The 24,232-nt window shown below is 45.8% G+C and overlaps 1 protein-coding gene across 1 annotated transcript; it reads right to left on the bottom strand.

The window, feature by feature from the left end:
• Positions 1-253: 253 nt before the first annotated feature.
• On the bottom strand, positions 254-21,879 carry ACAA1 (acetyl-CoA acyltransferase 1). Its single transcript, XM_045003474.1, has 12 exons — positions 21,662-21,879; positions 20,144-20,237; positions 19,749-19,806; positions 14,754-14,833; positions 14,319-14,361; positions 11,166-11,264; positions 10,452-10,532; positions 6,769-6,959; positions 6,431-6,610; positions 5,477-5,532; positions 1,808-1,953; positions 254-1,038 (listed from the first exon to the last, which is right to left on the bottom strand). The coding sequence occupies exons 1-12, from the start codon at positions 21,845-21,847 to the stop codon at positions 963-965; spliced, it is 1,290 nt and encodes a 429-aa protein (XP_044859409.1). The 5' UTR covers positions 21,848-21,879; the 3' UTR covers positions 254-962.
• Between the last annotated feature and the right edge of the window lie 2,353 nt (positions 21,880-24,232).

The following is a 24,232-nucleotide window of genomic DNA, read 5'->3' as shown; positions in this document are numbered from 1 at the left end:
AGAAAAAAGACTGATTTTTTTAGAAGTCACAAAACAAGCTAAAATTCAGTAAAAACGCTGTAAAGTTAAGGATGGAATGGTCGGCTTTTATTTCACAATTACGAGTTTTGGAAGCCTGTCCAACCCTTCTCTACCTTTTATTTCATCACTCTCATTTACAAGAAAAATATTATTTATGAATGGATAAACTTGTATACAATTCCATCTACTCTGCCCAAATTTGTTTAATAGAAAAACATGGGAGTTTTTTTAATAATAAAAAAACCACACACACACACTGGGCATGTGGACCAATTGATGAGCCATAAAGGATAGTTATAACCTGAATGTAATCAGTCAGGCTGTTGGTGAAATACCATGGTGTAACCACTTTAAAAAACAAACCTTTTCATTGTTGCTATTGATTGAATCAATCACCCCAGGATGATCCCTTAAAAACTTTATCATTAGGAAGTAAAAAATCTACATATATAATGTGTTGGAAAAATTGCTCCATGTGCGTCAACATTTAGTTGTGTAGGCAACTGTACCTTAACATCCGTCTTTAAAAAAAGCAAGACCCACATTAACTTCATCTTTATGAATTATAGCCCTGATCCCTTGGTTCCACACGAGTAATTTTACATACAAGTACCATTGAATCCAGTGGGATTATTCACATGCATATGAATTGGGGCCTCTATTTTTAAGATCAAAACTGGCTGAACTGAGCTCCCCTATATCCCCTGGCATTTGGGCACCTTAGCTGTGAAGCAGCCACCAAGCTCGTTTCCTCCCACCCCAAGGTATTTCAGGACACAGTGCACATAAATTTATACCCTTCAGACATTTGTGCCTAAAATCAGTAAACAAGATCCATTAAACAAAAATTCCTGAACCCACTTGCATTTTTACAGTGCAAATTATTCATTATCATTGGAGAATGAAGATTCAGATGCTGTGCTTCTCTTGTACAATGGAATTCACTTCCCTGGGTATTCAAATACTGCTGCAGCTCCCATACCAGTTCCAATGCACATGGATACAACACCATACGCTCTGGAACAAAACAAGTTAGTGTGTGGTTAGAAACAATAACTCTGGTTCTAGATTGCCTGAAAAAAAATCAATGAATAAAGTTAATTTATACTGCCCACAAACCTGAAGGGTGGCTTAGAAACACCAAGATTCTAATTCAGGAACAGTCTCTGGTGCCTGTTTCCCTGAAGTGGGAAAGAGGCATTCCTTGTACAAGATTCTCCTCAGCCAACTCTTACATGCCCCATGGCATCACAGATATACCCACTCTCCTGGGAGTGACACACTTTATGAACTGTGCCCCTCAGCCATCAAAGCAGATAAATTAATAGGGGGGACATGGGTTATAGAAGGGGTGAGCTTTAGGACTCTGCTTTGATTGAGGTCATGTTGAGGGAGAAACTCACCCTCTGATACGAAGGGATGGGATCAGCTCACAATACTGCCCCAAGAAAACCACCACACTGCCTCCCTCCACTACTCTTCAGGAAGCTCAGCTATGATCTACTCCAGGTGTACTCAAACTCTCATGCTATCCATCAGAATTTGTGGGGAAATAAGCTGTGTGTAAATCCACCAGGAAACTAAGTTTCTCTACTCTGTTTGAAGACACCTGAGTTGCTCTTACTCATCTTGTTTAGCAGTTAATAGCCTGCCATCTCCTACTATCCTCCAGGCTATGGTAGAAACATGAACACTCCATTTTAAGGAAGGGACATCACGAGTTTGACCATTACCTTGTAGATACTTTACAGAAACAACTATTTACCACATTATTTTAAATGCTCACCGTTTTCCCCTTCGCTTCAGTTCGTTGAGCAAAGTGACAACTTGACGAGCCCCAGTACAGCCTAGCGGGTGCCCCAATGCTATAGCTCCTCCAAGGGGGTTGACCTTCTCCTTTGGGATCCCGAGTTTCTCAACACAATACACAACCTAGAAAGACATATCAAGCATGTCCTTGTGAAATTAATCACGTGTGTCAGTTCTCAGCATGTATCCCATAATGGGGAACAACCTGGATTAACATAAGAATGGCCATACCGGATCAGACCAATGGTCCAGATAGCCCAGTATCCTGTCTTCTGACAGTGTCCAATGCCAGATGCTTCAGAGGGAATGAGCAGAACAGGGCAGTGTATTGAATGATCCACCCCTGGTGTCCAGCCCCAGCTTCTGGCAGTCAGAGGTTTATGGCCATTCACAGCATGAGGTTGCATCCCTGACCATCGTGGCTAATAGCCATTGATTGACCGATGCTCCTTGAACCTAACTCTTTCTTGAACCTAGTTACACTTTTGACCTTCACAACATCCCCTGATAACGAATTCCACAGGTTGACTGTGCCTTGTGTGAAGAATTACTTCCTTTTCTTTGTTTTAAACCTGCTGCCTATTTATTTCATCAGGTCCCCCGGTTCTTGTGTTATGTGAAGGGGTAAATAACACTTTGTTCACTTGCTCCACACCATTAATGATTTTATAGACCTCAATCATATCCCCTGCTAGTCATCTCTTTTCTAAGCTGAGTAGTCCCAGTCTTTTTAATCTCTCCTCATATGGAAGCTGATCCATTCCCCTAAACATTTCTGCTGCCCTTCTCTGTACTTTTTCCGATTCTAATATATCTTTTTTGAGATGGGGCCACCCGAACTGCACGTAGTATTCAAGGATTGGGCATACCATGGATTTAAGTAGTAGCATTATGATATTGTGTGTCTTCTTATCAATCCCTTTTCTAATAGTTCCTAACATTCTGCTAGCTTTTTTGACATCCACATTGAGTGGATGTTTTCAGAGAACTATCCATGATTACTCCAAGATCTCTTGTGTGAGTGGTAACAGCTAATTTAGACCCCATCATTTTGTTTATATAGTTGGGATTATGTTTTCCAGTGTGCATTACTTTGCATTTATTAACATTGAATTTCATCTGTCATTTTGTTGCCCAGTCACTCAGTTTTGTTAGATCCCTTTGTAACTCTTTGCAGTTGGATTTAGACTTAACTATCTTGAGTAGCTTTGTATCATCTGCAAATTTTGCCACCTCACAGTTCACCCCCCTTTTCCAGATCATTTATAAATATGGTGAACAGCACTGGTCCTAATACAGATCCCAGGGGGACACTGCTATTTACCTCTCTTCATTCTGAAAACTGATCATTTATTCCGACCCTTTGTTTCCTATCTTTTAGCCAGTTACTGATCCATGAGAGGACCTTCCCTCTTATCCCATGACTGCCTATACTTTGCTGAAGAACCTTTGGTGAGGGACTTTCTGAAAGTCTAAGTATACTATATCCATTGGATCATCCTTGTTCACATTTGTTGACCTCCTCAAAGAATTCTAATAGATTAGAGAGGCATGATTTCCCTTTACAAAAGCCAGGCTGACTCTTCCCCAACAAATTGTGTTTATCTGTATGTCTAATAATTCTGTCCTTTACTACAGTGTCAACCAATTTGCCTGGTATTGAAATTAGGTTTACTGGCCTGTAATTGCCAGGATCACCTCTCAAGCCTTTTTTAAAAAAAATCAGTTTCATTAGCTATCCTGCAATCATCTGATACAGAGGCTGATTTAAATGATAGGTTACATTGCACATTTAGTAGTTCTGCAGTTTCATATTTGAGTTCCTTCAGAACTCTTTGGTGAATACCACCTGGGTCTGGTGATTTATTACTGTTCAATTTATCAATTTGTTCCAAAACCACCTCTCCTGACAACTTAATCTGGGACAGTTCCTCAGATCTGTCACCTAAAAAGAATGGTTCAGGTGTGGGAATCTCCCTCACATCCTCTGCAACAGCCTTGTCTACCTGGATGTTCCGTTGGCACCTAAATCATATAGTGGCCCCACTGATTTTGTCACAGGCTTCCTGCTTCTGATGTGCTTAAAACAAATTTGTTGTTAGTTTTTGTGTCTTTTGCTAATTGCTCTTCAAATTCTTTTTTGGCCTGTCTCATTATACTTTTACACTTGACTTGCCAGAGTTTATGTTCAGAAGAATTTGTCTTCCAATTAATAAAAGATGTCTTTTTGTCTCTAACTGCCTCTCTAACTCTGCTGTTTATCCAGGGTGGCATTTTTTGACCAGTTAGTGTTTTACTTTTAGTTGTGGTATATATGTAATTTGAGCCTCTATTCTGGTGTTTTTAAAAAGTTTCCATGCAGCTTGCGGGCACTTCACTCCTGTGACTGTTCCTTTTAATTTTCATTTAACTAGTGTCCTCATTTTTGAGTAGTTCCCCTTTTTGAAGTTAAATGTTATTATGGTTGGTTTTTTGGGGTATTTTCCACCCTACAAGGATGTTAAGTGAATTACATTACGGTTACTTTTACCAAACGATTCAGCTATATTTACCTCTTGGACCAGATCCTGTGCAGCACTTAGGACTAAATCAAGAATTGCCTCTCCCCTTATGCGTTCCAGGACTAGCTGCTCCAAGAAGCAGTCATTAACGGTATATAGAAATTTTATCTCTGCAACCCATTCTGAGGTGACATGTGCCCAGTCGATATGGGGATAGTTGAAATCCCCCATTATTATTAGATTTTCTGTTTTTCAAGCCACTCTAATCTCCCTGAGCTCTTCACAATCACCATCATCATGCCAGTCAGGTTGGTAATATATTCCTACTGCTATACACTTATTATTCAAGCATGAGATTTCTATCCATACAGATTTTATGGTACTCTTTGATTCATTTAAGATTTTTAGTCTATTTGTTTTTAGTCTATATGTTTTCTTTCACATATACTGCCATTCCCCCACCAATATGACCTATACTGTGATTGCTATACCCTGGTTTTACCATGTCCCAATAATTATCATCATTCCACCAAATTTCTGTGATGCCTGTAATATCAATATCCTCATTTAATTGCAAGCACTCAAGTTTACCAATCTTAGTATTAGGCACCTTGCATTTGGATACAATTGCAAAGCTTCACGTAACACAACTGGCTAGATGCATCCATAGTGTAAGTCTGTTGCCTTCAGTGGATTTACACAAGAGATGAATTTAGCTCAAAATATATAATCCAAGGGAAAGCATGGCATTCAGATTTACCACTCCAAATAAGTATTTAAAATAAATAACTGAGCCTATATGATTTATATTGCATACTGAGAGTGAAGATGGTAGGTCTGTCTTCAGCACCTACATGCACCTCTATGAAAGACACTGGAACTACATTGTGTATCCAAGACATATGGGAAACTGAGCTAGACTGATATATTTATAAATTCACCTCTATAAAATAAGCCATAAAATACAATTAGGGAGATTTTAAACGCACTTCAGTTTGGTTTCTAGAGCAGAAGATTCCATCTAGGTTTTTATTAAACACCCCTCTTACTAGATCTGTCACATTTACAGTTGTAACCAATATGAAATTCTGCTCGGCCACCAAGCAGCCTAGAAATCCAAAATTAAACAAGATGGGCAGTCTCACCTGACTAGCAAAGGCTTCATTAATTTCATATATATCAATATCATTCACAGTCAAACCTGTGTGTTAGAGAGAGACCAGACATTAGAAGGAGATTTAATAAATGAAAAAATAGTGTCTGAAAGAAAATATTCCTAAATAGAAGGCTTTCAATGAAACATTTCCACTTCCCCCTCACAGGAATGAGCCGACATATGGATAATTGCAGCATAGTTAGATATCAAACGCCATAAAATTTAAAATTATGCATAATGATTTAAGTATCACTACTAGACTTTTGGATAAGATATAAACAAAATTCCCTTCCACCCAACCCTTGTAGAGGTTAAAGATCTTAGGATATTTTCAGAGAGGACGTGAGAGCAAAAGAACGGCTGTTAAATTTGCCTAGCTTCTGCAACAGCTGTATCCAAACTCATTCTGTGAGATTCCTGGAGTATGAAAGGAATTATAGAAACAGCTCAAATTCCATGGATAAAACATGTAAAATACTATGGTTATTTACATAATATAAATAGCTGCCATTTTGAACTGGCCTATTTAATTAAGAGTATTCATTAATAATGAGATTAATTTACAGGCATGTGATTTCAGACTGGAGTGTCTCACCCACATTAAGATGAGAGAAGCACCAAATCATGTATTACACTTATTAACGCTTTGCTGGAACTGTAAAAAGGATTCAATGCAAGTTTCTGAGCACATACAAACAAAATGATTATTTATATTTTGTAATGCGTGTGAATAGAATCTTACAGTAATCCTAGGCAGGATTTCTTCTAAGATTCTGAATAGAATGAATCAGTATTCCCACTGCTGCTAAATAACACCATGAGCTGAAGTGACCGAGATCACATTAGGATTTGTAATACTGCAGCACTTAGGACCCCTACTCATGGACACAGGACCCCATTTTGTTTCTCACTGTATAACAGAACAAAAAACACGCTACCTTACCAGCCTTCTCCAAAGCTACTGGAATGGCATAGGCTGGCCCTATGCCCATGATGTCGGGTGGGACTCCAACCACAGCATAAGATTTTAACACCCCTAGGACTGGAAGCCCCATCTGTGCTGCTTTAGAGCGTTTTGCCAGTAGAACTGCAGCAGCTCCATCGCTGACCTGACTGGAGTTACCTGTTGGGAGATATTTCACTGACAATATCACCTTTGCCTGGGCATGTTTAGTTACCAGTAATGCAGGTGGGACTGGGAGGATAACAAAATGGCTAACACTGAATGCCAACAGAACACACTGATTCAAAAATAACTAGTCACAGGTGGAGAGTGCTTACCAGCTGTAGTGGAGCCATTTTCCTTGAAGGCAGGCTTCAGTTTTGCCAAGCCTTCCAGAGTTGTACTAGGTCTGATCCCTTCATCTTGAACCACAGTGATAGTCTTCTGATTGCCCTGGTCATCCTTAACAGTAGTCCTCACTGGAATGATTTCATTTTTAAACAATCCCATCTGCTGAGCTCTCGCAGCTCTGTTAGTATAGAATGCATGAATGGTTAAAAATCTGGAGTAGGACTGTACCAAATGCTTCTAAAATCACCAGAGCTAATTAATGCCAACATAAATGATGAAGGAATTGGTTTACAGATGCATCATTCATTGCTTAAAAATAGTAGAGTATGTGTAGTGTTGTTCTTTAACAAATGGAAATAAAACTGCACAACTGTGCGCAATGGGCCCTATGCTGATAACATAATGAAAATTCTCCTTTAGCATCAGTGGTAGAAGGCCATGTTTTTGAAGCAGGAAGAGCCAGGTTCTACCCCTGCTATCACTAGAGCTGGGTGAATAATGGATTTTTTGGTTCTCTGGCAATTCTCTCTCTCTCTCTCTCACACACACACACACACACACTCACTCACTCTTTTAATTATTTAAATAAAAATTAAAGGAAATTTTGAACCAAAAGGTCACTTCAAACCTAAAATCAAAATATTTCAAAAATGTCAAAACAAAAACATACGGTTGGACTCGTTCATTCTTTAAGAGTTTAAGTACAGGCTCAGCAAGCTAAGCAGCATGACAACAGTTACTTTTCCTGCTAGTTACCACAGAATGCATGAAGTTTCTCCCACCCCCGTCTGCCTTCCAATAAAGAGAAGTTGAACTTTATGCTGGGGTGTTGCAATCTATTGGCACAATGCTCTAACATTTAAATATCTAATTCATCCCAGAAGTATTCCACAGCATGTTACATAATTCATCAAACTACATACACCAGAATCACTTCACCTCAGGGCCGCCCGGGGGGGGGGGGGGGAAGTGGGGCAATTTGCCCCAGGCCCTGCAGGGGCCCCCACGAGAATATAGTGTTCTATAGTATTGCAACTTTTTTTTATGGAAGGGGCCCCCGAAATTGCTTTGCCCCAGGCCCCCTGAATCCTCTGGGCAGCCCTGCTTCACCTAGCACCAAAATGCAGGTGGAGTGGAGTGTGGCAGCTATTTCAGCCCAGAGAAACACTAAGTCTGGGACAGAAAATAAAAATACTGTATTCAACTAAAATTACTGGTCCTGTTTACGAGGGGCTGAATGCAATTAACCAAACTGGAATTTGATTTTGACACTACGATGCAATACTCTGTTTCAAAAAGTACAAAGGGTTTAAGGACCCCTACTGGACATCTGATTTAAGAAATGGCACCTCCACCAGCACATGCTCCTATTCCTATGGGTCAGAGAAGAGAACCATCTACTGAATAGGTGACTATTAAGAGTTGCTCAAATACAACCCCACCACTTCAAACTTTCATTCAAAAAGTGAATTGATGCTTGAACAAATGTAATGGTTCAGGAAAGTGAAAGAGAAGAGTGAAATGCTGAAGGATAAGCCAGTACAGTCGCAGATACCCCAAGACCAAGGACAGAGCAGCACCCCCTTCTCCTGCTAGCGGGGATGAGTGTGTACACATACCTTTGTGTGTTACTGGTCCAATATCAATAAGAAAAGTTACCACACCAAATTTTCTAGCAGCAGGGCCAAAATCTAAAGGTTAGCCTGTGCAGTGGCTTCCTAAATTACATAAATAGTTGGACCAGGCAACACCTGATTAGATCTGTGTTTTTCAAAGTTCAGGTCGTGACCCACATAAGGCACTGGGTCGCCTTGTTCAGCACCCAGGGACCCCAGCGCCTCTGGTCAGCACCGCCGACCTGAATGTTAAAAGTCCCGTCAGCAGTGCTGTGCATCTAAGGCAGGCTAGTGCCTACCTGTTCCAACACTGCGCTGCGCCCTGGAAGCAACCAGCAGCAGGTCTGGCTTCTAAGCAGGGGGGCCACGGGGCTCTGCGCGCTGCCACTGTCCCAAGCACTAGCTCTGCACTCCCATTGGCCGGTTTCTGGCCAATGGGAGCTGAGGGGAAGGGCAGTGCCTGCGGGTGAGAGCCACTCGGAGCTGCTTGCACGCCTCCACCTAGGAGCCAAACCTACTACTGGCTGCTTCCAGGGCGCAGCGCAGTCCGCGGTGCCAGGACAGGCAGGAAGCCTGCCTCCGCTGACCAGGAGCCACCGGAGGTAAGTCCGTGCCCCAACTCCACGCTCCGGTCTCCTGCCCCAGGCCTGAGCCTCCCCAAACCCAGAACCCCTTCCGTGCACCCCAAACTCTTCATCCCTGGCCTCATCCCAGACCCCGCACCCCCAGCCCAGAGCCCTGACCCCCTCCTGCACCCCAAACCCTTCATCCCTGGCCTCACCCCAGACCCTGACCCCCAGCCCAGAGCCCTGACACCCTCCCACATCGCAACCCCCTGCTCCAGCCTCCCCAAAACCCAGAGCCCCTCCTGCACCCAAACCCCTCATCCCCAGCCCCACCCGAGCCTGCATCCCCAGACCAGAGCCCTGACCCCCTCCCACACCGCAACCCCCAGCCCAGAGCCCCCTCCCACATCCTGAACCCCTCATTCCTGTCCCTACCCTGCAGCCCTTACCCCTGCACCCAAACCCTCTGCCCCAGCCCTGAGCCCCTCCCACACCCCAAGCCTCTCATCCCGAGCTCCGTTGGGTCGTGGGCATCATCATCAATTTTTTTCAACTGGGTCCCCAGAAAAAAGTTTGAAAACCACTGGATTAGACTATTACTGTAATTTAATTTGACTCCTTGGTGCCAATTGTTGCAGATAATCCATAGTCAGCAACGGATTATCTATCAGAACAGTTCTATTGTCACCAGGAAATCAATCAATTTAGTTTTGCAATAATTTAATCGAAGGAAAGGATAGGTTACCAGAGTTTGTACTGGGCTCATATGAAGCAAAACACCCACAGCAATGACTGCCAGCTACACTCACAAGTTTAGGGCTTCTCTAGAAGTGACATTTTTAGTGTCTTCACCCACACTTTCCCTTCCAGAAAAGCCTCCTTCTACCACAGCATTCGACTTCAGTCCAAGGGGATCTCAAGCTATCTAGCTAAAGCCAGTATAAGCACATTCAACCGTATTTTGGGTTTCACAGAAATCATGAAAGCTGTGACCCATCTGGGTGGTGGGAAATATAGGAAGCCTGATCTCAACTACAGATACTCTAAACACTCTAGACTAAGTTTTCTAGCGATATGTACACAGTGGGCTTAGCGGGGGGCATGGATCAGCATTCATGTTGCACTCCCTGTCAGTACCCGGCCTCAGCCAGGGAAGCTAACGATCCAACCAGCAGACCAAATTTGGTGATGAATCCTTGTCACGTGCCGACTCAGGCATGTTGTGCATATGCTAAGAAGGGGGTTTAGTCATGTGACTCCCATTACAGTTCAGGAGTCACAGCTACCCCCACCTCCACCAGGATCCTCGTTTTCTTAGCTGTCGCCTATTTATACCTCACTACATTGCTGTTATTTGAAATGTTACATTTTAAACCTTTACCACAGGATAACACAAAAACTGTTAATGGGAAACAGGAAAGTTTTCTCTATAGAAATTAAGCATTAATTTTTATTTCCTTGGCGCACAAATAAAACCCATGTATTTACTTTTGCTGAGAAGCCATGGCAAAGTCATCTTGCTTCTTTCGGGAAATGCCGAACCTTTCTGCCACATTTTCTGAGGTCATTCTGGGAAAAAAATACCACTGGTATTAATCCACCGAGACAGAAGTTTATTAAAATTCCATTTGCCATCAAAGACAAGCAGAGAAGGAAGAGTACAAGCTCTACTCTCAAGTTGACTGAGCCCTCCTTGGGCTTAGTGTTCTGCAGTACCAGATGACAGAATTACGTCACATTGCAAATCCGCTCACTTGTTCTCCAAATGAAGAGGGGCTGGGAGAGATGCAAAGGCCCCACACCTAGCCCTTAGGGGGAAGGGGAGTGCAGAGATAGCCTCTAATGTGATTCTGGCTGCATTTCCACAATGGAAAGCAATAGAAACTTGAGTGTTTGTGAAATGCAGCAAAACTTCTAGAAACACTAAAAATGTTCTCCTACTCCTGCTAATTAAGCCATTGATCTTTACTGTAAGACAACGAAGACTGCTTTCAAAAGGTCTGGATAACTACCAGTCCTTATACAATTAATCTTCTACCATAACCACAGGTAACGCTGAAGTGCACAGACTTCAGTAGCGGATCTAAAGGTCAACCATTAAAGAGAGTGAGTTTGGTGCATTTTTAAATATAACAAAACACTGTCTTATGAGATACACAGTCAAGAAAATCACTAAGTTCTAGGAAGGAAAATAATACTTACCCCATAGGAATAAGGCAATCTCTGGCTTTACTATTGTCCATCATACGTGAGCTAACATCTCCAGGGTTGCCTACGTTTCTGAGGGACATTGTTTCCACTCTGAACAGGAAGAAGAAAAGTTAGAATTTACTACTAGTTTGCCTTAGAAGAAATCATGCAAATTAGCAGTCAAAATTAGCAGTCAAAAGCTCAGAATCCTAATAAAAACCTTATATATCATACTGCAGAAGCAACTGGTACCTGACCTGTGCCTCACTCTGGTTTCAATCAGCAACATAAATGTAAAGCAGTAAAACCACCTCCCTACAGAATAAGCTGCCTGTTATTTTTCTAGGGCAGAATATTAGTGTCAATTCATTTCTAGTATTTTCCAGCATGGGAAGGAGAGTTACTGGTCGTTCTGGGAGACCTTTCTCTGCAGTAAACATAATGGGAAAGCAAACGTTTCTAGGCAAGAGTTTCCACTGGTAAAATATAAACAAAAGCAATAAAAATGCAAGAGCTGCAGCTTAAAAAAAACTGGCTAGGAGCCTAACAGGGCAAGTGCTAAGGAAACTACTACAGAGAGACTTCATGTGAGTGGTGCCATTTGTCTTCTATTGCACAACATGAACAAGAAAGGATTACTATCCAACAAAGAGATCAGACGCTGCAGCCTTTGTCCTATAAGAGATTAAGAAATGAAAACATCTATTGTATGATTATGAAGCCATTTATTATACTAATAAGTTAATGTAAATTTAAATCAAGCCGTGAGTCCTAAGATGGGATAAGGGTTTGTTTTTATATCCTATACCATCCATGTATCTATTTTCCAGCCACATTATTTATATACCACCATCAGGCAAGCAGGAAAACAAGCCTCACCCCAAGGAGCCTACAATTTAGAGGTCTGATCCTGCACCTTTACTCTGAGTAGTACCTTATTCCTTACTTAAATTGACACCACTGAAACTATTCAGAGTAAGGATGGCAAAACTCAGGCCCTAAATTAGAGTGAACGACAACAACTGAGCATGATTAAGGTAAAGGGAGACAAGTGGGAGGGGAATACTGCCACAGGTAGTGTCTGGTTACGTAAATGGATCAGCACATAAACGCTGTTTTGTTTAACATTTGTTCATTAAAATCCATAAAGTTACTAAACACAAGATGTGAAGGGACCATTGTGATCATCCAGCCTGACCTCCTGCATAACACAGGCTGGAGAATTTCACCCAGTGACTCCTGCCTGCACTGAGCCCAACAACTTGTGGATCAGGAGGTGAAAGGGCTGGATCCAGTGCCATGAGCCATCCAGGGCCTTTAAATTGCATCAACTCAGTGGGTTACTGTTGAAAGACTTCCTGGAACAAGCACGTTAACAGAAATGAATTTGAATGTTCCTGGTACATGCCACTTGCTATGCACACATCCATCAGACAGATGTGTTACTTCACAGCAGTCCTAAGAAAGGTAGTGACTAGTTCTCTTATCTGAGGGTACATCTACACAGCAGCCAAGGGGTGCAATTCTCAGCTCAAGCAGACATCCACACACTAGTTTGGCTCAAATTAGCGCCTAAAAACTAGTGGTGTGGCCACGGCAGCACAGGCAGGCGCTTAGGCTATACCTAGGCGGTCCAGTGGGACTCTATTCGTTGGGCAGCTAGCCTGAGCTGCCATTGCCACTGAGCTATTTTTAGTGCACTAGCTCGAGCAAAGCTAGTACATGTATGTCTTCCTGATGTGAGAATTACGCACTGCTGTATTGCTCTCCCAGTACATGTCTGGGTGGTTGAAGTCCCCCATGAGAACCAGGGCCTGTGATCTGGAAACTTCTGTTAGTTGTCAGAAGAAAGCCTGGTCTACCTCCTCCTCCTGGTCTGGTGGGCTTTAACGGACGCCCACCACGACAAACTTGTTGCTCTCGCCTCTAAACTTAACCCAAAGACTCTCAACAGGCTTTTCTCATACTGGAGCTTTGAGCAATCATATCGTTTTCTTGCATACAGTGGAACTCCTCCACCTTTTCTTCCACGCCCGTCCTTCCTGAACAGTTTATACCTATCCATGACTGTGCTCCAGCCATAAGAGTTACCCCACCAAGTCTGTTATTCCAATTTTGTTGAGAATTACGCCACCCAGCTACTCTGCAGACATACCCTAACTCTCATAAATCTTTGCTTAAACTGAGATTTTCAATGATGCTGAATTATAAGAGCAATGATAGGGTAACAGATTGTCATTGAAGGCTACAAAGTGATCTCCCTACTGATTTAGGTTAGTAACCCAAGCCAGATTGGAAACTTCAGAGGTAAACGCACACCCACTACTTTAATCTAAAAGATTTTGCTTCTGTATAATTCAGATTCTTTTGAAGTGTGTTATGTCCCAGCTCATGATTTCATTACTCTGTACAGCATTAGTACATTTCATCCCACTCACTGTTCCAGTAAAGTCACCAGCACTAAGAGAAGAAGCACCATGTATTAATTCAAATGCATTTATAGCAGTGCACAAAGAAATATCTGTTACACTCCTGTGGAACATCAGTGACTAGCACAGATGAGATGTTCATTTCTATATATGAGACAACTGGGATCTGAGATCAACATAAGCTGACCAGAGGCTTATAAAAAGCCAATCACAGATGGCATTTTTTCAGGCCCTTAGATCTCCAGACACAAAAAGCGTACACGATGGCAGGGCACCAGAGGGGCCTAACAAACCAATTCTTTAAAAAAGGCTTGTAAAGGTTGGATGACTAACTAGCACTCGGCTCTTGGGTTCCATTCTCAGATTACTCACTGCCTTGTTGTGACACTGTGGCCTACATTTTCAAGAGAAACTAGGTACACTGAGTGCCCTGCTTGACACACCTTAAATGAGCCTGGTTTTCAGGGGGTGGGTTCTCAAAACTTCTGAAAGAGTCAGGCCACTTTAAAACACCTCCTTTGAGGCACCCAAAATCACTAGTCATTTAAAAAAAGTCCAGACCTTAATCTCAGAGACTCTATTCACCCATCTGTAACACGGGGATAATGCCTACCTCAAGGGAACTCTGTAGTTTATTTGGAGAGCACTTTGAGATTCTCATATGAGAGATGTTATAGAAGGCGAAACACTATCAAGAAGACTACAGGAGTAAATGTCTATATAGAAATATTCTTACCCACAGGCCAAACCAATGTCATAAGACCCATTTCTGATGCCACCTGCAACAAAAGTACTGTGTAAACATTTTTACCAACACTTAGCAGTAAATATTTGTTCAGTATCTTGTTACTCAGAGGATCATATTTTCTTGGAATAAGGTAGCTCGCTCTTTTTCAAGGACAGATGATCATTTTCAGAAAGGATTGTTATGACTATATTGAGTTCCTTTAACTAACATTTCTACAGAGTAGAATTATTTGATCTTCCCAGAAAGTTTCTTCCAGACCTAAAGGCTATATTCATTCAGACTCAAAAGTACAAGAAATTCATAGGGAAGAGAGAATTAGGGTTGAAATAATTATTTCAGAGTCTGGCTCCAGCAGTCTAAATCACCATCAATAAAGGAAAATTCTGATTGTCTGACTGCCCATAATGCTCCTTACATGCTTACCAGCTATATTGATCACAGCTTGCAACCCAGAGGAACATTGTCTGTTAACACATGATAAGGGTACAGTCTCTGGAATGCCACTAGAACAGAAGACACAATTGATAAGGCACAGAGTGAAAGACACCACATACCAAAGCAATAACAATTTAAAGAGGAAACTAATCTCTTAAATTATCTTTAACTCAATCAATTCTAACACAACAGACATACGTTTTGTCAGACTGCTCTAAGGCCATGGCTACACTACAGAGTTAAACTGACTTAAATTACGTCAACGATCATAAACCACTGTAATTACATCATTTCTGCATGTTCACACAACGCTCCTTCTTTCAGCGAAGCCTGTCCACTGTTGGTGCTGTAGCATGACAGGGAGAGCAGTGCACTGTGAGTAACTATCCACTGTGCAAATTGCCACCGTCTGCCACTTGGATTTCTGGGAATGGATTATAGTGCATCATGGGGGTGGGCTCACAGCTCCATGATGCAGTTTTCTAAATCCCATCAGATTCCGAATATGTATCACACTGTTTTTCAAATGCCTCTATAAACTTTGCACCCGCCATTTCTGCCTGAAAGCATGACTCCTTGCACAGCTCTCCAGTCTTGTGATGAGCGTTACAAACACAACGCAACTGATCCTGCAGTATTTCATGAGCTGCAAATCTGAACAGGAATTCGTTGCACCTCCCCCGCTGTGTGCCATGGAAAGAAACAATTCAGGATTGATACTGGCATTCACGGAGCAGCTGCACAGTGGACCATCGATACTGGGCTCAGGAACCAAGCACCCACTGGTGGGACTGGATTGTGATGCAGGTATGGGATGACAAGCAGTGGCTGTAGAACTTTAGGATGTGCAAAGCCACCTTCCTTGAACTGTGCACAGGGCTCACTCCTGCCCTGTGGTGCACAGACACTAAAATGAGAGCTGCCCTCAAGCTAGAAAAGCATGTGGCAATCCCTGTGTGGAAACTGGCAACTCCAGACTGCTACCAGTCAGTCGTGAATCAGTTTGGGGTTAGGAAGTCCACTGTGGGGGTTGCAGCAATACAAGTGTGCAGGACCACTAATCACCTTCTGCTATGAAGGACTGTGACTCTGGGCAATGTGCAGGATGACTGAGGTGGGGTGATCGATGGCATGCATATCCCAATTGTGGCCCCAGACCCAGGGGCGGCTTTAGGAATTTTGCCGCCCCAAGCACGGCAGGCAGGCCGCCTTCCGCGGCTTGCCTGCGGACGGTCCTCCAAAGCCGCAGGACCAGCGGACCCTCCGCAGGCAAGCCGTGGAGGGCAGCCTGCCTGCTGCCCTCGCGGCGCCAGCAGAGCACACCCCGCAGCTTGGCGTGCTGTGCCTGGAGCTGCCCCTGCCCAGACCATTTTCAAATGGACTACATCAATAGAAAGGGCTACTTCTCTATGATATTGCAGGCGCTTGTGGATCACTGTGGGCATTTCACTGACATCAATATAGGGTGGCCTGGGAAAGTGCATGACACACACATCTTCAGGAACACTGGTCTGTATAGAAAGCTGCATGCAGGGACTTTCTTTCCAGACCAGAAGATTCCAATAAGGGATGTTTAAATGCCCATAGTGATCCTAGGAGACCCAGCCTCGCCCTTACTCCCGTGGCTCGTGAAGCTTTACACCGGAAATCTTCCCAGCAGCAAGGTTTGCTTCAACAACAGGCTCAGCAGGTGCAGAATGACCATAGAATGTGTGTTTGACAGATGAAAGGGTCGCTCCATTGTCTTTTTGGCAGTTTAGACCTCAATGAGAAAAATATTCCCATGGTCATAGCAGCCTACTCTGCTCTGCATAATATTTGTGAAGCCAAAGGAGAAAAGTTTCCCCACCTCAATGCTCCATTTGTGGATCACGTGGCAGTTGATTTTGAGCAGTCAGACACCATGGCTATTAGAAGGACTCAACAGGGGGGCTATTCAAATCAGGGAGGCTTTGAAGTAGCATTTTGACAGTGCGCCCCAGTAATGTATCTTTCTGTAAAGCGTTCAGCCAGGCATTGTTTACTTGCCACCTTGAATGACCCTTGTAATGTTTGCTGCCTGAATTTCAACTGTAGTCTGCAAATGTGCCAACTGCCAATGTGTATGAATTTCTGCTGCAACCACTGCGTGTAGGACACAAATAAAGAATCACTGCCTTGTAAGACTAAGTTTTTATTAAACAGCAATACACAGATTTACATTTCTTACAGGAGACATGACACTGAGCAGCACTCTCTGAAATGAGGATCCCATAGCTGCGTATAACTCCAGCTGTCATTATGGAACATGTCCCTAGGGGTGGAGTGCAAGGGCCAGAGACATGAGAGGAATGTGTATGGGGAGTTTGTGGAGGGCATGGAATGCAGTTCTGTATGGGTAGCTGGGGGACTCTAGCACGGATATGTTTCAACTGTAGCACAATCAGAGACCTGAGCATCTGTTTGCTCCTCTGTGAGCTTTATCATCTGCTCCTTTGACCCTCTATTATCCGTTCCTGCCCTGCCTCCTCTCCTGGGTATCCATTTCTAGTTTCTCATTTACTGTCTCTCTCTACACTCTGTGCTCGCTATCTGCAAGATCTGACGATTGCAGCACTTCCAAAAACATGTCCTCCTTACTCCTTGTTCGCCTGCTTGTCTGATGGAGGCGCTACACTGGTCCGTAAGAGCTGGTCCTAAAGGGCACCTCTGCAGAAGCAAAAGAAATACACAGTCAGTTTGTGTGTGCTCTCACAATCTTGAATCGTAAAAGTTACATACACTTTATCGCTTCCCCTTGGCAAGCACACAACATGGCTGGAGCACTAAACATAATAAGTTGGCTCAGATGGAGACGATGCAGAATGAGACAAAGGGTCTGGATGGTTTCAGAAGGGGACCAGTACAAGCACCTAGGGACACTATTCTGAATACTGGCACCGTTTTCCAGTGCCAGTGGGTGGGTGATTGAAGCTGATATCTCACTACCGAGGGTAACCAAGGATGCAAGGGGCATCTCCTGCATGTGTGCGGTTTCAGACTGAGTCCAAACGCTGCTCGCCTGTGTGCTGCTTTGGTTCCTGCAGAAGTAACTGCTGACTGGCACGGCAAAGTTTCCTACAATGGAGGGAGGAAACAAAGCAGCTCTGCCAAGGAACATTTGGCGGAGGATTGCAGAGTACCTTCGGGAAAGTTTCCTAGAGACCTCTATGGAGGACTCCCAGGTGATCCCGGTGTGCATTAAGAAACTTTTTGCAGGATCCCCACTGTGTAGCTGCATGGGGAATAACAAGCAGATGAAAACAGTATCTAGTGTTGTTAATTTCTATCCCTTCTCCCATGTGCACCATGTAACAAAATAAAGGACACTTCTACCTCATGTAACTGTGTAGAATCAAAACAAAACGAGTACTTACCAAAGTTCCCCCTTTCCCGCTTCAGGTAAGCCAGAGCGCTGGGACTGGCTAGACCGCTCCGGAGTCAAAAATAGGTCCTGTTTGCCACACCGCCGGATGTCCCTGTTTCCTGTCCCACATCCTCCTCCAACTCTACCTCCTCGTCCATCACTTCATCCTCGGGGTTGACTCTGTTGGCTGCTGCTTCTAGTCCCCCTGAAGTATCCACAGGGGTCTCGGTGGTAGAGGGGGGGGGTCACTGCCGAGGACGGTATGCAGCTCCTTGTAGAAGCGGCATGCATTTGGTGCCACACCAAAGAGACTGTTGGCCTCCCTTGCCTTCCGGTATGCCTGCCTCAGCTCCTTGATCTTAGCACGGCACTGCTGCATGTCCCTTTTGTGCCCCTGCTCCTCTATGCCATGAGCAATCTGCTCGTAGATGTCAAAGTTCCTATGGCTGGATTGGAGCTGTGACTGCACAGCCTTCTCTCCTCACAGACCCAACAACTCCAGTGTACTCCAGACAGGAGCGTGTTTGCTGTGGAACATCGGCATTGCCAGCTTGAAAGATGTTATGTGAACTGTCCACACCGAGCTAACAGAAAGCAGAATTTCAAAAATTCCTGGGGCTTTAAATGGGGAGGGGCACATGCCTGTGTACCTGGCTGCAGGGCAGTGGAATTCAAATTACTGACCAGAGTGCTCATGATGGGCATTGTGGGATACCAACTGGAGGCCACTTAGGGTATCATAAGCAAGTGCAGTTTCTACACTGACACTGTGTTGCTCTCACTTGGTCACAAAAAGTTCTATGCCACTCGTTGAGATGGTTTTATTATGTTGGTGTAGCAAGAGAGTTAAATCAGCGGGAGGCACATTGCAGTGTGTACACCTCCACTGTTTTGTTGACAAAACCCGACTGTGTAGTGTAGAAAAGACCTTTAGACTACTCAGTGATCTGTTTTGTGGTACAAACAGCAGCAGGTACAATAAGTCCCTGTAGAATAAAATCTGTTTAGTCACACTGCACCAATGACAACCCTGACATCCACTGAACCCCACTAGGAATGAGAAGAGAATTCAGTCCTTAACCTCTCTGCTATCATTGCCAGTTGTGCTGGTGCAAGAAACTGAGACAATGATTCACGAGGTATTGGGCAGAGCCAACAAATTATTTCACAAGAGCCACTAAACATCATTTGTGCAGTAATGGCTTAGTTACTACCAACCCAACCTGAATTCACCTCTAGGGGTGCAAGGCTATTCAGACCGTTACCAATTTCCTTCTTGCCTTCCAAAATTATTTTTCTATCTCATTTTTGCTAGTTTTGTTAGAAATTGGTAACTACATGTAAGAGAATATATTAAAAGCTAACAATATATTGTGCAGTAGAGCTTGATCCTCCCAGTCTGAAACGTGTGAGAAGATACAAAATAAGTAGTGACTTTGAACTGCAAGTCAAGGTTTAACTTCTAGTTTAAAGATATGGGGACATTAGCTTTGGAAGAGTTCAAGAATCACATCTCCCCTTTTCTCTCAGTACCCAGGAGAAATCGGTGCCAGAGAACACAACAAAAGGAGTCTCACTCAAGGAGGAAGAAAATTTACCTTAGAAATTGGGCAACTCTTGCAGTGAAAGCCCCAGCTCCAGGTTGCAGCACATTGCCTGCATGCAAAGACATTAATTCCAACTGATTAGCTGCATTTCCTTTACCCTGGCTATTTAACACTCTGTAGACACTTGAGCATATTAAGATCACCAGAGTCAGTGTTTTAGAAGAACTCTTAAATCAGAGTCCATAACCCTGATAGAAGAGGAAACAGCCTCCCAGCAGAGGACGCACTGGAGATTAAGCTAATACTATTCTAGTGTAGTGTTAATAGCATACTGATTTCAGAGCTCTGCATAGATGGCATCCACTGGTCACAAAAGGCACTCTTGTTTTCAGAGAGAGGCCCGAGACTGGAAGAGGACTCACTCGGGATGAAGAGGACTCACTTACCAACACAGATATCTCCCACTTTCTCAGGACTCAGATTGACATCCGTAAGGACAGCTGTCATAACAGCAGAGAGCAGCTCATCAGGAGTAGTATCCTGAAAGGAAAAATGGCACATCCTGTGAAGTATGCAGTGTTGTTGTAGCCATGTGGGTCCCAGGATATTAGGGAGACACGGTGGGTGAGGTAATATCTTTTATTGGACAAACTTCTGTTAGTGAGAGAGAGAAACTTTCAAGCAAAGAGAGGTGTGCTGTCAGATGGGGGGTGTTATTTCTGTATTGAGGCATGTACTTCAGCAGCAGCCACCTATCCATTAAACTCTCCCTGGAACATTCCCAGACTAGCATCAACTTCCTGAACACCACAATCAGCTTCAACACTGGAACCTTACAGACAACTATATACACCTCTACCCCGATATAACGGGGGGGAGGGGGGCTGCACACAACGGTGGATCAAAGCAAGTTCAATGTAACGTGGTTTCACCTACAATGCGGTAAGATTTTTTGGCTCCAGAGGACAGCGTTATATCAAGGTAGAGATGTACAAGAAACCCACAGATCATCACACCTAACTTCATAAATCCAGTAACCACTCCAAACGCACCAAGAAAACTGTTATCTACAGCCAGGCACTCAGATACCACAAAATATGTTCCGAGGAGAAAGTCCGTGATACACACCTTAACACACTCAAAACCACCTTCACCAAACACGGCCATGCCACCAGAGAAGTAGATCGCACCACTGAACGGGCACCCAAATATCCAGAGAGAACCTGCTTCGGTACAGAAATAAAACCCCTTCCACCTGCACACCTCTAATTGTCATCTGCCACCCCACACTGGAACCCACAGAGGGTATCATCAAGCAATTACAATCCATACTCTACGGCGACTCCATCCCGAAAGAAATCTTTCCGGAACCCCATCTTCTGGCCTTCAAACAACCCACCAAACCTCTCCAAAGCTCATCATCAGAAGCAAGCTCCCCATGGACCAGGATACACCAACTCCAAGTGGCTCCCCCAGTGCACATTCCCTCTGCCCCCCCAGCCCCTCCTCCCCTCAGGTCCCCCCCAGCCCCTCTGGGCTCCCCCCCCCAGGGTTCCCCCCCAGCCTCTCCTCCCCTCAGGGCTCTGACAGTACACACCCCCTCAAGGCTCCCCCCCACCCTCTCCTCCCCTCAGGTCCCCCCCCAGGGTTCCCCCCAAGCCTCTCCTCCCCTCAGGGCTCCCCCCGGGCTCCCCCAGCCCCTCCTCCCCTCAGGGCTCCCCCCCCAGCGCTCACCCCCTCCCTCAGGGCTCCCCCAGCACACACCCCCGAGTCAGGGCTCCCCCCCCCCAGCGCACCCCCCCTCAGCCCCTCCTCCCCTCAGGGCTCCCCCCCAGCGCACCCCCCCTCAGGTCCCTCCCCAGCCTCTCCTCCCCTCAGGGCTCCCCCAGCGCACCCCCCCTCAGGCCCCCCCCAGCCAATGCGCCCGTAGGGGCTGGGCCCCCAGCCTCCACCCCCGGGGTTACCTTGAAGCCGCCCCGCTTGGCTTTGGCGATGGGGGTCCGCAGCCCGTGCACCACCACCACGTCATCGCCCTGCTCCCCGTCCCGGCCGGGCGCCGCCGCTACCCCCCCGCACGGAGCCGCCCGCAGCGCCGGCCCCCCGGCAGGCCTGGCCGCCAGGTGCCCCAGCACCACCGTCACCCGCTGCATCGCGCGCCCCGGCCCTCAGCCTCCCTCGCCCTGCGGCCGCGCAGCAGCCTGGGACCGAGCCAGCCCGCCCCGCCCCGCCCCCGTGCGGCTGGGGGCAAGGGCAAGCGGCCGAGGTGCCGCCCCCTGCTTTGCATAACATGGCGCCCGGCGACAATTCCCTACCTTCGAGGCCTGGGCTCGTGGGAGACTACAGGCCCCAGGATGCAATGCGCCACCGTGAGCTGACAGACTGGTGGCGCGTTGCATTCTGGGGCATGTAGTCTTCCATCCTCCCAGTCCTGACTGCTTTGTTCAACCGGTTCAGTGCCCCCCAAGGCACCCTGACCTACTGCTGACACTGTCCTGCCGGCCTTGTGCATGGGACATTGTAGCTATTACCTAGAGGGGAACCGTAACCTATGCCCAGTTAGACAGAGTCCCCTCCCAGGCAGGGCAGGTGCTACCATTAAGGCAAACTAGGCGGTTGCCTAAGGCGCCAAGATTTGGGGGCACCAAAAAGCGGTGCCCCCAATTTTTTTTACAGCGTTCCTGTGCTGGGCTGCCGGAGGCACGCTGACACGTGCGGCTCAGACTTCCTCTCCCAGCCCAGCGGCCACTCCACTTCTCCCGCCTCCCAGGCTTGCGGCACCGATCAGCTGTTTGGCGCCGCAAGCCTGGGAGGGGAGGAGAATTAGAGCGGGGGCACCGTGCTCGGGGAGGAGGCGGAGCAGAGGTGAGCTGGGGTGTGGAGCTGCCGCACAGCTCCCTGGGGGTGGGGGAGCTGCCACGGGGGGGGGGGGGCCTCAGGGCGGAGGCAGAGAGCTGCTGGGGCGGGGGGGCACAAGGTGGAAGTTTCGCCTAGGGCGTGAAACTTCTTTGCACCGGCCCTGCTCCCAGGTCAGTTTTGGACCTCTTCCTTCTTCCTCCGCCCCCAGGCGGCTGGGGGCAAGGGCAAGCGGCCGAGGTGCCGCCCCCTGATTTGCATAACATGGCGCCTAGAGTCAGACACAGCCCCACTACTGTCAAACCCCTCCTCCCCCATTTACCAAAGGCACTGTTCAGTACTGTTAGGCCTGAATAAAGATGCAGCACAAAACCCAGTTATGCCAATCTGACTGAAGTCAGGCTAACAGAGGTTTCTGGGTAATCCCAGCGTGGAAAAATACTGAGAAGCAGCATGTTTCACAAAGCCCTGGGAGAAAGTGAGATAAGAGAGGGGAGTGTTTGAAGGATTGATAGGGAGCCAGCCTCCCTGTATTCACTCCCTGTTTCTGTCTTAGGTCCATTGTTAACTCCTGTCTTCCAGTTTCTGGTGCTTGGCAACCATGCTGATAAGAAAGTTGCTGGGGCATCACAACTTGCTTACATTATAAAGAAAGACAGATGTGCTTTGTTATTAGGGTTTGTTACTAACCAAAGGGGGGTGGGATATGGGTTGTGTGAAATGAATAATTTGTGACGCGACAGAACTGTCTATATAACCTATACTTAGTTGTAAGAGGGGGGCTGGTTCTTTTCGGATATGGGCTGTTCTTTACTGATGCGTGCACTTGTCAATAAAGAACTTTATATCGGACCTTGCTGGTGTTGCCTGTCTCTCTGCGGTCAGACAACGAACATCGCTGTCGGGGTTAGAGTCCCTGACAGTACAAGAGACACATTTCCAGGAGAAGGCCTGAGACTGGGAGCTGCTGGTGTCACCCTGTATGTAATTCATGTGTGGCTGGCCAGAGCATCCACGCAATTCAGCTGGGAGTGACTTACATGCTGGAGGCTGTGTGAGAGCAGAACCAGGAGCGGTTGCTCTCACAGCAAAGCAATTTAAAAGGCAGGGGTGCCATTTAGAGGGGACCGGGGGAGAGGGGTTCTTGCCTTCCCAAGTTCTATACCAGAGGTCTGCTCACAGCTCACACCCTAGACCCAGATGGAGCTCTTAATTCCAACACAGCTTGAATGTGACATGTTATGAGTTCTGTGCTGCTCCCAGGCGTCTGTACTAGTACCAATGCTATTCAACTTATTCATAAATGATCTGGAATCAGCAGCATTTGGGCGGCGACACCTCTTGATGACGCTACTTCTCGGTGGCATTTCAGCGGCGACGCTTCTTGGTGTTGCGGCCTCTCGGCGGCTGCTTGTCCGTCAGACACGCTCCTCGGCAGCTAGTCCTCCAGCACCCGCCACACAGAAAGGTTGGGGACGACTGAACTAGAGCTCTCAGGTACCTAATTAACCCCTGGAATCACAGTTAAAATTACCCCACCCTACCAAAATCTGAAATGGCACCCCTAGTAAAAGGCATTGCAGGCTGGAACATGAGGGGACACCGCTGTTCAGCAGCCCAGATTACACCCTGGGGAATCACCATCACAGTGATGTTCTGGAACAGCCTTCCAAGGGGAGCAG

The sequence above is a fragment of the Mauremys mutica genome, chromosome 2 (genome assembly GCF_020497125.1).
Source record: "Mauremys mutica isolate MM-2020 ecotype Southern chromosome 2, ASM2049712v1, whole genome shotgun sequence".
In the NCBI taxonomy this organism is placed as follows: Eukaryota; Metazoa; Chordata; order Testudines; family Geoemydidae; genus Mauremys; species Mauremys mutica.
Note: the sequence above shows the minus strand (reverse complement) of the source record. Positions and strands in the feature narration are given on the sequence as shown.